Source organism: Haliotis cracherodii, unplaced genomic scaffold, assembly GCF_022045235.1.
Source record: "Haliotis cracherodii isolate W230 unplaced genomic scaffold, xgHalCrac1.p SCAF_16, whole genome shotgun sequence".
Taxonomy (NCBI): Eukaryota; Metazoa; Mollusca; class Gastropoda; order Lepetellida; family Haliotidae; genus Haliotis; species Haliotis cracherodii.
This window is the reverse complement of record NW_027266271.1, coordinates 14,033,920-14,050,430: the sequence shown is the minus strand read 5'-3', so window position 1 is coordinate 14,050,430 and position 16,511 is coordinate 14,033,920. Positions and strand designations below refer to the sequence as shown.

Sequence of the window (16,511 nt, the reverse complement as noted above, 5' to 3'; positions counted from 1 at the left end):
TTCAGAGTAATGCAGTTACAAAAGTTGACGCATGTTAGATGAGATACGGTTGAATGATAATGCTGTACTATTTATTGTTGCGGTTTTGTTTAAAATAGAGAATATCTCCAGCGCTGGACAACATGATCTTTTGCCTGTATTTTGTATGCTTGCAATGTGTAAAATGTAGATATTTGTTCTGTCCAAATGGGATAGACTTTTTGGCGACAACCCTATTGTCGAGAAGCAGCATATTTGATCAAACTCGTCACTTTCTCATCAACCACTATCCATTTACTTCTCTGCTATTCCTTCATTTCTACTATTTTTCTTTCTACTGCTTATTATATAAAATCCAGCCTTTTGCTATCAGAACAGACAAAGCCCTAGGAGCCTTCAGCCACGTAGGCATGTAAAGGCCAATTATAAAGTAGTGGCTTCAAGATGTGATAATAAACTCAAGAAAAACATAAAAAAATTAGAGAAATATTCCTTTTCCTGAAGAATGTCAAATTGTCACACTTAATAGAATAACTAGACAATATTGACACCAGGTCTTCCTGAAATGGAACATCAGGCAGACAACACAGGATCATGATTAGATTTCATTTTTATTTGCTTTTGACAACAAGAAAAAACCGAACAACTCCCATAAAGGGATAACAATACATATATAGCACATGTACAATCTAAGAGACTTACGATATTAAGAAGTGTTACACAGTCATATTTACGCCATAGTTCTCTATGCATATTTACATCCCTTAGACGTTCCAGGACTCTCTGGTCGAAGCTTCGTTCCGATAATATTCCTTTCAGAGATATCCTCTGCGTCAATTCAATTTTTCGTCTCTCACTAAGCTGACACACGGAAAAATAACCGACACACTATTTAAAGGAGCATTAAGTTCAACTCGCTGTCTGATTTTCTCGCTTGTTTAAGAAAAATCAGGGATCTCCATCTCTGGCATTGTGTGTCAGTTAACAATCAATAGGAAATGACATCAGTTTCCACTTTGAACAGCTTCGCCTGGGCCATCGGAATGCCAGCCAATTGTCAGTCGTTGAAAATGTATATTGAAGCACTAATGGTTCCACAGTTTGACTGTGTCTAAGAGATATATTATAGGAAACCAGAGCAATTACTGTCCTCAAATAATCACAACCTGCACACTTGGGACAAGATTTTCTGAGCTCCCTTCTTCTTAAGATAGTGTTGTGTTGACGTCATCAAAGCCCTCTTCTGATCTTCACCTACACACCGTTTTAAGAAGTCCCAGCATGCTTTCTGCAGATCCTTCAGTCCAAATTCTATGGCAGCACAGAATAAACCTGTTCAAATAAGAAGCAGCCATTGAAATTATATTCATAATAACATATTACAATTCACTGTTGATATTACAGTTTATTACAGTAAAGGAGTAAATGCTTCAATATCGAATGTCATAAGAAGAAAGGTTTTTCTTCCTCCAAACACATTTTACTGCTCACCTGTGACTGTTCCAAGTTGTACTCGAACTCGGCCGGAGTGTAAGAAGTTAAGAAGACTGGAAAAGACAACATGGTCGTAGTCTGGGATTGGGATCTGGAGTTTGCTGTGCATATTGACAGTTGACGACTTGGCTCTCATCCTCAGTCGAGATTTAGGTTTCACCGACTCTGTGACCTTCCTCTGGTGATGCAAGATCATCTGATAGAAAACCCTGGAAAGATGAAGGGAAACTATTTATATTTTCATCTACAGATCTCATAGGAAACTCATCTCTGCACGTGTGAATAATTATAAAAGGGCAGGGATGAAATGTATGTGTTGAAGCACTGCTACTTTCTCAAATCCTTACTGCCAGATAATCATGTTGTTGCATGTGCTTTAATTTGGAATACACACATTTATCACGGTGTTTACTTCTAAAAGTTTCCGAATAAAAGACCATTGGCGTGTTTCAATTGTAAGGGATATTTACCTGCTCCTGGTAGCCAGGATTGCTTTAACTCCATGAATGGGAAGGTGCCGGTTGCCAACTAGAAAAGTGACGTCACACAACTCCGGCATACTAGTGATGTACTGTAGACTTTCTGACATGTCGGCCATGTTGCTGTACATCATTACCTCCTTGTGGCCGCTAGATGAAGCTCTGACTTTGGAGGATGGAGTTGAAGGTGATGACGGGGCTTGGGTGAATGAGTCACACGATTCATAGCCCGACGATCTTGCATCTGAAAATGTTACATAAATATAGCCATTCATTTGACATGGACACTTGTTTTTAATGCGCAAGTAAGATATATTTTGAAAGGGCTTTGCATAGTTTCATATAAAAGATGAAGTTTTTTATGTTTTCTTCAGAACAAGTATTTTTTATGCTTAGAGATACGGAACGGAACAACGAATATTATGAGTTCATTTATTTGAGTTTATCGATTACATACATAATACCATTGCGTATTAACTCACCTTCACTATCTCTGTTAAACGTGTTTGTTGTGTTTTCTAAGAGGTCGCTCTCAAGGAGACAGAGCTCAGATCCACATCTCTTCATGCTGCTTAGTTGTATGAGTTATCCGGTTACAAAAATGAACATTAGCTGTATGTTCAATTGCCAGAGAACAGTGATGTTAGGCTCTCTACAAATCACGTTTAATACCCCTTTTCCAACACCACGTGGCCAAACGCAAAGTGACACTGATCACTTTACAATGTCACGCCAACGCTCTTAGCATTATTGGGAACGTGACACTGTAATGTTTACTTTTGCTGCTGTGGTCACGTGACAAGTGCCAAAGAGCATGTTGGGATCGGGGGATTAAAGGCCGTTAAGTATCAAATTAGCGATCAATAGTTAATCCTTTACAAACAATAGAACATGATCACATTAGGTAAGGCATTTGCGTCCAGTGATTTTTACTATTCAATTAGTTGAATTAGCATTCGGAAATGATTTAAATAGATTGAAAACGCTGCTGACGTCAGTGAACTTACGGTCATTGCAATTACTGTGATGTCGGGAGTCGTCAATGAAACTTAAACCTGTGTTCTGACAATCATCTAAAGTGGAATGAAGTTTGTTTGCGTTTGACACTAAATAAGTGGCATCCATCTTTTCCGGAATTTGTTCAAGAAAGGAACTTTCTGACTATGCACCATGCAAGGCTCATTCATTCCGCACACGCTGCGTGGATAAAGTCACACGTTCCGTAAATGAAGAGCCGAGATGATGGCTTCTTTAGAAAACGAAAAGCGCCACCTGAAGAAAACTATTCCCATTCCAAGAAACAATCCTAAAATTGCGTCAAGGGTGTTTAAAATGGATATCCGTTAGAAAGATGAACTATTAGATACTATGAACGTACTGTATGTACTGTACCAATATGTTTATTTCGTATTTATTCATGAAGAAGTAAGAAATCAATATATTAAGAAACGTGCTTGTTTTCTTACCAAATATCTCATTATATACACAGGTGAGTTTGTTTCCGCAGTTAACTAAAACAACTGGTAATTGATAACAAGATAGTGTGGATGATCAACTTCTCTATTTTAACTGATAAGTTTAAGATCATTAAATCCAGTGCAACAGTTTCCCTATGCACATGCTTTTGAGTTGATGGCGATGTTATAGAACCTAATAAGGTTATCATACACCCGATATCATATAATCTATAACAATCTGTTTAACACTGTAAATGTATTTATCTTCTTGTGAAATGGATATTTTCTCTATGTTCAAACAACAGTTACATTTCATAGATGCACTTTGTATTGAAGTCTGACACAAAGAGCATAATTTTTTTTATTATACTTTATATACTGAATAAAGTGTGTGAAGAAACCCAGAGGAAATGATTAATTTGCAGTTATTGCTCAATCACAACAATTGTGAAATATTCTTTCCATGCATGGTTGGAATTGTACAGTGTATATATTATTGAGGGTTTTGACAAATAATACAGATAATAATGATATGATTGTTCTCCATAGCATGTCGGGTGCATAAAACAACTGCTGTGTGAGCTCGTGTCGCACTGGATGTTGTGGAAATGTCATTATCGAAACTGGATTCAGATAGACGATGTGGAATTAATCCTACTTAGAAATGAGGCATGGAGTCAAACTTGAGATAAACTTTACGACATTAAAATGTATGTATACACCTTAAATTGTGAAAACACACCCAATAACAAATATAAAAGCATAATAGAGACACGTTAAGAATGAATATTGCAAGATGTTGCTTTGTTTGCAATAGATTCGCGTTACATTTGTTGTTAACATTTGTGGTATGCTATTTATCACAGTGGTAATTTGCATAGTACATGAAATATGGGCAGAATATATAAATATGGATATAAATGAAAACAACAAACCACTGCTTATTTATTAAATGGACGAACCATATACGATAAAGAATATTCATAAAAAGTGACTGAATATCGGCATCGGATAGTTTTTTTTAGGTCAAACACAGTTATTCTGTATTTAAATCAGTCTACATCTTCTAAGTACAGCATTAATTAATGATAACGGATATCTTGTTCTATATGAACAGATACAAGGAACATCTCTGTGACTACTGGCACCATGTTGTGTTTACTAATCATATTCGAATTCCATCACTTCTGAAACCATTCCATGTCTACCAACATGATGTCATGTCCACTGCCTCTGTTTCTCGTCTTTTGACAGATTTACATGTTTTTTTCTGGCATTTAAATTAAATATGTTGTGTATGAAAATAGTTTTGCATTTAGTCAAAAACCTGGCGTGTTCGTTTTATATCTGTTATTGGATGAGATACATGCATGTCGGGAAAATGAACTGATAGAACATGTTTATTTAATCATTTCCAAATGATGAACGGTGAGAGAAATTGCAGATTTGTGGTAAGAAAAACAATACAACTGGAATGAAGGTTCAGAGTAATGCAGTTACAAAAGTTGACGCATGTTAGATGAGATACGGTTGAATGATAATGCTGTACTATTTATTGTTGCGGTTTTGTTTAAAAAAGAGAATATCTCCAGCGCTGGACAAAATGATCTTTTGCTTGTATTTTGTATGCTTGCAATGTGTAAAATGTAGATATTTGTTCTGTCCAAATGGGATAGACTTTTTGGCGACAACCCTATTGTCGAGAAGCAGCATATTTGATCAAACTCGTCACTTTCTCATCAACCACTATCCATTTACTTCTCTGCTATTCCTTCATTTCTACTATTTTTCTTTCTACTGCTTATTATATAAAATCCAGCCTTTTGCTATCAGAACAGACAAAGCCCTAGGAGCCTTCAGCCACGTAGGCATGTAAAGGCCAATTATAAAGTAGTGGCTTCAAGATGTGATAATAAACTCAAGAAAAACATAAAAAAATTAGAGAAATATTCCTTTTCCTGAAGAATGTCAAATTGTCACACTTAATAGAATAACTAGACAATATTGACACCAGGTCTTCCTGAAATGGAACATCAGGCAGACAACACAGGATCATGATTAGATTTAATTTTTATTTGCTTTTGACAACAAGAAAAAACCGAACAACTCCAATAAAGGGATAACAATACATATATAGCACATGTACAATCTAAGAGACTTACAATATTAAGAAGTGTTACACAGTCATATTTACGCCATAGTTCTCTATGCATATTTACATCCCTTAGACGTTCCAGGACTCTCTGGTCGAAGCTTCGTTCCGATAATATTCCTTTCAGAGATATCCTCTGCGTCAATTCAATTTTTCGTCTCTCACTAAGCTGACACACGGAAAAATAACCGACATACTATTTAAAGGAGCATTAAGTTCAACTCGCTGCCTGATTTTCTCGCTTGTTTAAGAAAAATCAGGGATCTCCATCTCTGGCATTGTGTGTCAGTTAACAATCAATAGGAAATGACATCAGTTTCCACTTTGAACAGCTTCGCCTGGGCCATCGGAATGCCAGCCAAATTGTCAGTCGTTGAAAATGTATATTGAAGCACTAATGGTTCCACAGTTTGACTGTGTCTAAGAGATATATTATAGGAAACCAGAGCAATTACTGTCCTCAAATAATCACAACCTGCACACTTGGGACAAGATTTTCTGAGCTCCCTTCTTCTTAAGATAGTGTTGTGTTGACGTCATCAAAGCCCTCTTCTGATCTTCACCTACACACCGTTTTAAGAAGTCCCAGCATGCTTTCTGCAGATCCTTCAGTCCAAATTCTATGGCAGCACAGAATAAACCTGTTCAAATAAGAAGCAGCCATTGAAATTATATTCATAATAACATATTACAATTCACTGTTGATATTACAGTTTATTACAGTAAAGGAGTAAATGCTTCAATATCGAATGTCATAAGAAGAAAGGTTTTTCTTCCTCCAAACACATTTTACTGCTCACCTATGACTGTTCCAAGTTGTACTCGAACTCGGCCGGAGTGTAAGAAGTTAAGAAGACTGGAAAAGACAACATGGTCGTAGTCTGGGATTGGGATCTGGAGTTTGCTGTGCATATTGACAGTTGACGACTTGGCTCTCATCCTCAGTCGAGATTTAGGTTTCACCGACTCTGTGACCTTCCTCTGGTGATGCAAGATCATCTGATAGAAAACCCTGGAAAGATGAAGGGAAACTATTTATATTTTCATCTGCAGATCTCATAGGAAACTCATCTCTGCACGTGTGAATAATTATAAAAGGGCAGGGATGAAATGTATGTGTTGAAGCACTGCTACTTTCTCAAATCCTTACTGCCAGATAATCATGTTGTTGCATGTGCTTTAATTTGGAATACACACATTTATCACGGTGTTTACTTCTAAAAGTTTCCGAATAAAAGACCATTGGCGTGTTTCAATTGTAAGGGATATTTACCTGCTCCTGGTAGCCAGGATTGCTTTAACTCCATGAATGGGAAGGTGCCGGTTGCCAACTAGAAAAGTGACGTCACACAACTCCGGCATACTAGTGATGTACTGTAGACTTTCTGACAGGTCGGCCATGTTGCTGTACATCATTACCTCCTTGTGGCCGCTAGATGAAGCTCTGACTTTGGAGGATGGAGTTGAGGGTGGTGACGGGGCCTGGGTGAATGAGTCACACGATTCATAGCCCGACGATCTTGCATCTGAAAATGTTACATAAATTTAGCCATTCATTTGACGTGGACAGTTGTTTCATTCGCAAGAAAGTTATATTTTGAAAGAGCTTTGCATGGTTTCATATAAAAGATGAATTTTTTATGTTTTCTTCAGAACAAGTATTTTTTTATGCTGAGAGCATACTGAACGGAACAACGAATATTATGTGTTCATTTATTTGACTTTATCGATTACACACATAATACCATTGAGTATTAACTCACCTTCGCTATCTCTGTTAAACGTGTTTGTTGTGTTTTCTAAGAGGTCGCTGTCAAGGAGACAGAGCTCAGATTCACATCTCTTCATGCTGCTTAGTTGTATGAGTTATCCGGTTACAAGAATGAACACTAGCTGTATGTTCAATTGCCAGAGAACAGTGATGTTAGGCTCTCTACAAATCACGTTTAATACCCCTTTTCCAATACCACGTGGCCAAACGCAAAGTGACACTGATCACTTTACAATGTCACGCCAACGCTCTTAGCATTATTAGGAACATGACACTGTAATGTTTACTTTTGCTGCTGTGGTCACGTGACAAGTGCCAAAGAGCATGTTGGGATCGGGGGATTAAAGGCCGTTAAGCATCAAACTAGCGATCAATAGTTAATCCTTTACAAACAATAGAACATAATCGGATTAGGTAAGGTATTTGCGTCCAGTGATTTTTACTATTCAATTAGTTGAATTAACATTCGGAAATCATTTAAACAGATTGAAAACGCTGCTGACGTCAGTGAACTTACGGTCATTGTAATTACTGTGATCCCGGGAGTCGTCAATTAAACCCGTGTTCTGACAATCATCTAAAGTGGAATGCAGTTTGTTTGCGTTTGACACTAAGTAAGTGGCATCCATCTTTTCCGGAATTTGTTCAAGAAGGGAACCTTGTGACTATGCACCATGCTAGGCTCATTCATTCCGCACACGATGTGTGGATAAAGTCACACGTTCCGTAAATGAAGAGCCGAGATGATGGCTTCTTTAGAAAACGAAAAGCGCCACCTGAAGAAAACTATTCCCATTCCAAGAAACAATTCTATAATTGCGTCAAGGGTGTTTAAAATGGATATCCGTTAGAAAGATGAACTATTTGATACTATGAACGTACTGTGCTCAATATGTTTATTTAGTATTAATTGAAGAAGTATGAAATCAATATATTAAGAAACGTGCTTGTTTTCTTACCAAATATCTCAATTAGATACACAAATGAGTTTGTTTCCGTAGTTAACTATAACAACTGGTAGTTGATAACAAAACATTGTGGATGATTAACTTCTCTATTTCAATTGATAAGTTTAAGATCATTAAATCCAGTGCAACAGTTTCCCTATGCACTTGCTTTTGATTTGATGGCGATGTTATAGAACCTGATAAGGTTATCATACACCCGACTTTCCATAAACTATAACAATCTGTTTAACACTGTAAATGTAGTTGTGTTCTTGTGAAATGGATATTTTCTCTATGTTCAAACAACAGTTACATTTCATAGATGCACTTTGTATTGAAACACAAAGACCATATACTTTATATACTGAATAAAGTGAGTGAAGAAGCTCAGCGGAAATTATTAATTTGCAGTTATTGCTCAATCAAAACAATTGGGAAATATTTTTTCCGTGCATGGTTGGAATTGTACAGTGTCGGGTTCATAAAACAACTGCAGTACATGTGTGAGCTCGTGTCACACTGGATGTTGTGGAAATGTCATTATCGAAACTGGATTCAGATAGACGATGTTGAATCAATCTTACTTATAAATGAGACATGGAATCAAACTTGAGATAGACTTTACGACATTAAAATGAAGGTATACACCTTAAATTGTGAAAACACACCCAATAACAAATAAAAAACACAATAGAGACACGTTAAGAATGAATATTGCAAGATGTTGCTTTGTTTGCAATGGATTCGCGTTATTATTGCTCTTCACATGTGTGGTAATCTATTTATCACAGTGGTAATTTGCACTGTACATGAAATATGGACAGAATATATAAATATGGATATAAATGAAAGCAACAAAGCACTGTTTCTTTATGAAATGGACAAACCATATGCGATAAAGAATATTCATAAAAAAGTGACTGAAGATCGGCATCGGATAGATATTTTGGGTCAAACACAGTTACTCTGTATTTAAATCAGTTTACACCTTCTAAGTACAGCATTAATTAATGACAACGGATATCTGAATGTTCTATATGAACAGATACAAGGAACATCTCTGTGACTATTGGCACCATGTTGTGTTTACTAATCATATTCGAATTCCGTCACTTCTGAAACCATTTCACGTCTACCAACATGATGTCATGTTCACTGCCTCTGTTTCTCGTCTTTTGACAGACTGACATGTCTTTTCTGGCATTTGAATTCAATAGGCTGTGTATGAAATTAGTTTCGTATTTAGTCAAAGGATTGGCGTGTTCGTTTTAAATGTTATTGGGTAAGAGACATGCATGTCGACAAAATGAACTCAGTCTGATAGAACATGTTTAATTATTTCCAAATGATAAACGGTGAGAGAAATTGCAGATTTGTGGTAAGAAAAACGATACAACTGGAATGAAGGTTCGGAGTAATGCAGTTACAAAAGTTGACGCATGTTAGTTGAGATACGGTTGACTGATAATGCTGTACTATATATTGTAGCGGTTTTGTTTAAAATTGAGAATATGACCAGCGCTTGACAAAATAATCCTATGGCGGTATTTTATATGCTTGCAATGTGTAAAATGTAGATATTTGTTCTGTCACTTTCTCAACAACCACTATCCTTTTCTTCTCTGCTATTCCTTCATTTCTACTATTTTTCTTTCTACTGCTTATTATATAAAATCCAGCATTTTGCTATCAGAACCAAAAAAGCCCTAGTTACCTTCAGTCACGTAGGCATGTAAAGGCCAATTATAAAACAGTGGGGGGGCGGTCGGGTAGCCTAGTGGTTAAAGCGTTCGCTCGTCACGCCGAAGACCCGGGTTCGAATCCCGACATGGGTACAATGTGTGAAGCCCATTTCTGGTGTCCCCCGCCGTGATATTGCTGGAACATTGCTAAAAGCGGCGTAAAACCAAACTCACTCACTCACTATAAAACAGTGGCTTCAAGATGTGATGATAAACTGTAGGAAAACATTTAAGAATTAAAAAAATATATTCCTTTTCCTGAAAAACGTCAAACTGTCACACTTAATAGAATAACTAGACAATATTGACACCAGGTCTTCCTGAAATGGAACATCAGACAACACAGGATCAGGAATAGATTTAATTTTTATTTGCATTTGACAACAAGAAAAAAACGAACAACTCCCATAAAAGGGATAACAATACATATGTAGCAAATGTACAATCTAAGCGACTTACAATATTAAGCAGTATTACACAGTAATATTTACGCCATAGTTCTCTATGCAGAGTTACATCCCTTAGACGTTCCAGGACTCTGGTCGAAGCTTCGTTAAGATAATTTTCCTTTCAGAGATATCCTCTGTGTCAATTCAATCTTTCGTCTCTCACTAAGCTGACACACAGAAGAATAACTGACATACTATTTAAAGTAGCATTTACATTCAACTCGCTGTCTGATTTTCTCGCTTGTGTAAGATAGATTAGGGATCTCCATCTCTGTCATTGTGTGTCCGGTAACAATCAATAGGAAGTGACATCAGTTTCCACTTTGATCAGCTTTGCCCGGGTCATCGGAATGCCAGCCAATGGACAGTCGTTGAAAATGTATATTGAAGCACTAATGGTTCCACAGTTTGACTGTGTCCAAGAGATTTATTATAGGAAACCAGAGCAATTACGGTCCTCAAATAATCACAACCTGCACACTTGGGACAAGATTTTCTGAGCTCCCTTCTTCTTAAGATAGTGTTGTGTTGACGTCATCAAAGCCCTCTTCTGATCTTCACCTACACACCGTTTTAAGAAGTCCCAGCATGCTTTCTGCAGATCCTTCAGTCCAAATTCTATGGCAGCACAGAATAAACCTGTTCAAATAAGAAGCAGCTATTGATATGGGGATGTTATATTCATAATAACATATTATAATTCACTCTTGATATTACAGTTTATTACAGTAAAGAAGATAAATGCTTCAATATCGAATGTGATAAGCAGAAAGGTTTTTCTTCTTCCAAACACATTTTACTGCTTACCTGTGACTGTTTCAAGTTGTACTCGAAATCGTCCGGAGTGTAAGAAGTTAAGAAGACTGGTAAAGACAACATGGTCGTAGTCTGGGATTGGGATCTGGAGTTTGCTGTGCAGATTGACAGTTGACGACTTAGCTCTCATCCTCAGTCGAGATTTAGGTTTCACCGACTCTGTGACCTTCCTCTGGTGATGCAAGATCATCTGATAGAAAACCCTGGAAAGATGAAAGAAAAACCATGTATATTTTCATCTACATATATCATAGGAAACTCACATCTACACGTGTGAATAATTATAAAGGGGCAGGGATGAAATGTATGTGTTGAAGCACTGCTACTTTCTCAAATCCTAACTGCCAGATAACCATGTTGTTGCATGTGCTTTAATTTGGAATACACACATTAATCACGGTGTTTACTTCTAAAAGTTTCCGAATAAAAGGCCATTGGTGTGTTTCAGTTGTAAGGGATATTTACCTGCTCCTGGTAGCCATGATTGCTTTAACTCCATGAATGGGAAACTGCAGGTGGCCAACTAGAAAAGTGACGTCACACAACTCCGGCATACTAGTGATGTACTGTAGACTTTCTGACAGGTCGGCCATGTTGCTGTACATCATTACCTCCTTGTGGCCGCTAGATGAAGCTCTGACTTTGGAGGATGGAGTTGAGGGTGGTGACGGGGCCTGGGTGAATGAGTCACACGATTCATAGCCCGACGATCTTGCATCTGAAAATGTTACATAAATTGTGTCACTTATTTGACATGGAGAGTTGTTTCGTGTGCGTGTTATATATATCTTAAAAGAGATTTGAATAGTTTCATAGACACGAAAAACATTCTCTGATCCTGATAGTATAGTAAACGGATCAATGAATATTATTTGTTCATTGATTTGCCTTTATCGATTGTATTTGTAATGTCATTGAGTATCAACTTACCTTCGTTTTCTAAGAGGTCGCTGTCAAGGAGACAGAGCCCTGATTCACATCTCTCCATGTTGGTAAGTTATGTAAATTTTCAGGTTACAAGAAAGAAAAGTAGCTCTATGTTCAGTTACCCGAGGACAGTGATACTATCCCCACTACCAGTCTGCTTTTATTCCTCTCGTCTGATATCCATGGCAAAGTGACACTGATTACTTTATAATGTCACGCTAACGTTATTGGCACCATAACGAACGTGACGCTGTTGTGTTTACTGTTGCTGCTGTGGAAACGCGACAAGCGCCAGACACCGTGTTGGGATTACTGGTCGTTAAGCATCAAATTAGCGATCAGTAGTTAATCCCTTACTGACAATAGAACACAATGAGACGAGGGAAGCTATTTGGTTTCAGTGATGTTTACGATTCAATTAAGTGGATTAACATTCGCAAATTATTCAAACAAACTTTTGAAGCTGACGTCAATGAACGGTCACTATAATTACCTTAATCCCAGGGTCGTCAATGAAATCCATGCTCTGAGAGAAAGTAAAGTGAACGCAACTAGCACGCTGTCTTTGCCAAATAATGTTCTAGACAGAATCTCATGCACAGAATGTCATATCCACCCCGGATACGATTCGTGAATAATGTCACACCTTCCACAAATGAAGAGAGAGACGATAACTTGTTTGTACCACGACATGAGAAAACTTCATCAATTCACGGTAAGTTTATTAACGATATCCGTATCAGATTCGACTTTCAAGAATTAATATTTTATCGTGTTCAGGAGTTTGAGGAGAGAAGGATTTAAATTAAGGCCCTCTTTGATATGAAGTAATTCTTTTGCATCACAGCCTGTCAGCTTATTGTAGAAGTGATGCGAAATGTTGCTGAAGCTCCAACGATCCGAATAAGGGCGGATCCGCGAATAATCTGTACAGACAATTTTACATAGAAGCACGTGTAATAAAGCGTATCACACTTGATCAGAAGACAGAGGTGTTACCGATTGATCCATGAAAGAGAACCAGTTGTATGTCTTCAAAAGAGCTACCTTAACGAGGATGAAGGTGAACCAATCAGGTACAAAGAACGAGTTGTTATTAGTATCATGCTATTACATTTAAAAAAATGCTTTTACGTGTACAATTCTGTAACATATATATTTATGAGAGCACATAAGATTATAATACTGGAAAACACCGCTCTCGAAACGAATAGAGAAGTTAAACCCAATGAATGTCTTAATTCCAGTGGGTTAAATCAGTGCGAGATGTTGTCATTGGTAGAATATACATATTCTTCAACATATAATAATTTAATATTGCTTATCTTAGTTCACGAACTCTGGCGAAACAGCCACATTATGGAAATTAAACGTCTCAACAGGACAGAAATATGACCATCATAAACATTTGTTTATACAACGAGTTCCGCATTCACATTTCATGAAAAGTTTACTGTTAAAATTGTTCAACTGGCCTAATGCTATCTATTCCTTGCACAATGCTATGAGAGCTATGATATATACAGGTGGAAAAACGGTAACTAAGGTTCATAAAAAGTGGTGTAAATGTTAATCTATAGAGCATGATATTTGGTCATTCGTCTGATCAGTGTTTTGCCATAACAGATTCATTGACAAAACCCATACCTGATTGCAGGAGATTGAGCGACACACCCTAAAAGATGGTGGTGAATAAACACCTTTTGACCACCTTTTGCGTATATAAAGGCGAGGCAGCGGCGGTGCAATGAAGACACCGGATGATTGAAAACCGCTTGGGGCATGGTCCAAATATTAACCAACGCTTTGCTTAACTGTGCTGCAATAATAGGATGGTTCTATTCCTGTTGTAGGCGTCCCTCATTCTCATATCATACAAGTTCTTTGGGGGACAGGTCTGGCGAAAAAGCCAGCTATGGCAGTGCCGAAATGTTAGAATTTAGAACATGGTAGAACATGAACACGAATGATGTCGTCCCGGAAGCGGACCCAATTCCAATTGCCACTAACAATGATAAGTTGTGTAGGCACCCCATTTATTACGCCTCCATTCCCAAACTGACGACGCTGTGTAACGCAAGCATTCTCCCGTAGACGCCTTGCACGGTCTTCTTGCTGTCCAGGTGAAACCTGGACCCATCTGTGAACAGTATACTGTACCAGTCTTGACTTCTAAATCTCCGATGCTGTCTACACTAAGCTAGGCGTGCCTAACCATGACGTGGAAGCACAATCGTCGGAGGTCGGGACCGGATGTTGTCCACCTCAACCGGTTGCGTACGGTTCTGCCACTATTTGGTCTCAACTCAGGAATTGTTCGAGCTGTTAATGTAGCAGCTTGGTATCGATTCCGTAGATGCATCAACCGAATATGGTTGTCTTGTTGACGTCACGTCACACGTGGACGACCGGCCACAACTTACTAGAAATGAACGTCTAGGCGCCGTTAGTATGCTTCAAAAAGCAATGGCGCTAAACGAAGTTTCCAGACATTTTAATGTTCATCGGAAGACAATATTATCGCTTTGAAGACGTTATGTACAGCAGGGTAATGCTCATAACTTGCACTTAATTAAAGTTATTTTAGAACATAAGCATGTATTTTTCCGCTTTTTAAAAAAGACCTTGTTTCACGTGAGTGTCCAATGTGTGATATCTTTAATTAAAAAAAGGTTTAATGTCTTGAAAGACGTTTTCAAGAAGAAATACACAAATTAGTTATAATTTCCAGAACTCATTGCATTTTTCTTAGGATCATATAATATTTGGTATTACTCTAAATTTGATTGTTTCGTAAAATGGCTTGGTAATATACTAAAATTAATAGCGGAACATAGTAACATTTCACGCATACCTTTTTATATACCCAATTAGAACACACGCAACTGTGTTTGTTTGGCTGTGTGGTCTGCAGGCACCAATGTGGTCTTCGACTTAGGAAACAGGTTAACTTGTCCAGAAAATTGCTCAATATATCGATAATTGGCATTGCACGTGCCCGTTGTCCCGCATCCTCCTGGTTGTCCAACAAATACCGCTTGACGGAATATGGGACGAAATGGCCAAAATGTCGACGACAGACTGGATCTATGAATTAATCCGTTCTCGGGGTTGTGCCGATTAAGGCAATCTACGTTTGACGTCACATGTCATGTTAACCACTGCATAGAAAAATCGATTCCAGTACTTACAATATGTTTGAACCATGTCTCTCTTTCGAACGGCTCTTTTATGATAGACCTACTTGACACTCATAGCTGTCTATTGTACTTCTACTCCTTATGTGCGTGTTGAATGTAAAGTAATCAATAACGAACAGATCTAAAATGAAATTTTAATCTTCATATTATCCTCACCATTCCATTCATAGAAAATCACTCTCGAAGTGTGTTGTACATTGGTGGTATGTATTTGGTGTAGTTATGGACACAAAGATGTTATTGTATCCATCAATGATAATTAATCATCTTACAAAGTCTGAACAAGCATGGTCAAGTTAGCTTCGATACCACTTGCGGTTCATCCAGAATACAGGATTACAAAAAGCCATGGAAGAAATCCTTTTAGAGGGCGTCTATCAATCTAACAAGGCACATATTTCTGTGATGAGTTTTCATACAAACAGTATTTTAACAAAGGCGAATTCGATATTCAATAATAACACAGTATACTTACTCCGAGCCGACCAGTCCTTGTTTTAGCCCCTTAATGCCTAAAGCGCCAGGCAGTACCATCTTTTAACGTCTTTTGGTATGACGCTGCCGGGGATCGAACCCCGGACACTCGACACTCCGGGCGGGCGTTCTACCAATTCAATTCAATGTTGAAAAACGATGTTATTGTATACGAAGGGTACCAGTAGCTGAATTTGCAACTTGGCAACATGTACACTCTTTCCACCAGATAAATGATAAAAACAGAAACACTGTAGTAGTTCACACATATAATTTCCATAACCCCCGTACCACAAATAAAACATGTGACCATAAATTAAACTCACTCACTCGCTCACTCACTCACAAAAATAGTCAACTTTGATCAAATTAGCATTCAAACGAAAAACTATGTAATTGTGGGTATGATATATATTTCCTTTGTTATTGAAGCTCTTTGCCGTTACTGCATTGCGATGTCTACATTATTTCCCGACAAGATTGAATGTCCTTACTTTGTCGTATACGAATACATCAAATAGTTTTTGGTTTTACAAAATATACGAAAGGTGAAATCAATAATACATGCTACAATGTACACTTAAATACATTACTGTCAATCATTAAATGAATACGGATATGACA

General features: G+C 37.7%; 3 protein-coding genes across 3 annotated transcripts; all 3 read right to left on the bottom strand.

Moving 5' to 3' along the window:
• Window positions 1–1,138: 1,138 nt before the first annotated feature.
• Window positions 1,139–2,519, bottom strand: LOC139464186 (serine-enriched protein-like). The gene is made up of 4 exons (XM_071245713.1): window positions 2,435–2,519; window positions 1,944–2,196; window positions 1,471–1,682; window positions 1,139–1,311 (listed from the first exon to the last, which is right to left on the bottom strand). The coding sequence occupies exons 1-4, from the start codon at window positions 2,517–2,519 to the stop codon at window positions 1,139–1,141; spliced, it is 723 nt and encodes a 240-aa protein (XP_071101814.1).
• Window positions 2,520–6,029: 3,510 nt separating this feature from the next.
• On the bottom strand, window positions 6,030–7,409 carry LOC139464185 (serine-enriched protein-like). Its single transcript, XM_071245712.1, has 4 exons — window positions 7,325–7,409; window positions 6,835–7,087; window positions 6,362–6,573; window positions 6,030–6,202 (listed from the first exon to the last, which is right to left on the bottom strand). The coding sequence occupies exons 1-4, from the start codon at window positions 7,407–7,409 to the stop codon at window positions 6,030–6,032; spliced, it is 723 nt and encodes a 240-aa protein (XP_071101813.1).
• Window positions 7,410–10,936: 3,527 nt separating this feature from the next.
• Window positions 10,937–12,274, bottom strand: LOC139464184 (serine-enriched protein-like). Its single transcript, XM_071245710.1, has 4 exons — window positions 12,217–12,274; window positions 11,752–12,004; window positions 11,278–11,489; window positions 10,937–11,109 (listed from the first exon to the last, which is right to left on the bottom strand). The coding sequence occupies exons 1-4, from the start codon at window positions 12,272–12,274 to the stop codon at window positions 10,937–10,939; spliced, it is 696 nt and encodes a 231-aa protein (XP_071101811.1).
• Between the last annotated feature and the right edge of the window lie 4,237 nt (window positions 12,275–16,511).

What these genes read in the sequence shown, in the direction of transcription:
- LOC139464186 (XM_071245713.1), bottom strand. Translation starts at nt 2,519, where the DNA reads ATGAAGAGATGTGGATCTGAGCTCTGTCTCCTTGAGAGCGACCTCTTA. An exon ending in ATCCTGGCTACCAGGAGCAG is followed by an intron (nt 1,683 to 1,943) that starts GTAAATATCCCT and finishes TCATCTTTCCAG; the next exon opens with GGTTTTCTATCAGATGATCT. An exon ending in ACAACTTGGAACAGTCACAG is followed by an intron (nt 1,312 to 1,470) that starts GTGAGCAGTAAA and finishes TTATTTGAACAG; the next exon opens with GTTTATTCTGTGCTGCCATA.
- LOC139464184 (XM_071245710.1), bottom strand. Translation starts at nt 12,274, where the DNA reads ATGGAGAGATGTGAATCAGGGCTCTGTCTCCTTGACAGCGACCTCTTA. An exon ending in CGACCTCTTAGAAAACGAAG is followed by an intron (nt 12,005 to 12,216) that starts GTAAGTTGATAC and finishes TAACATTTTCAG; the next exon opens with ATGCAAGATCGTCGGGCTAT. An exon ending in ACAACTTGAAACAGTCACAG is followed by an intron (nt 11,110 to 11,277) that starts GTAAGCAGTAAA and finishes TTATTTGAACAG; the next exon opens with GTTTATTCTGTGCTGCCATA.
- LOC139464185 (XM_071245712.1), bottom strand. Translation starts at nt 7,409, where the DNA reads ATGAAGAGATGTGAATCTGAGCTCTGTCTCCTTGACAGCGACCTCTTA. An exon ending in ATCCTGGCTACCAGGAGCAG is followed by an intron (nt 6,574 to 6,834) that starts GTAAATATCCCT and finishes TCATCTTTCCAG; the next exon opens with GGTTTTCTATCAGATGATCT. An exon ending in ACAACTTGGAACAGTCATAG is followed by an intron (nt 6,203 to 6,361) that starts GTGAGCAGTAAA and finishes TTATTTGAACAG; the next exon opens with GTTTATTCTGTGCTGCCATA.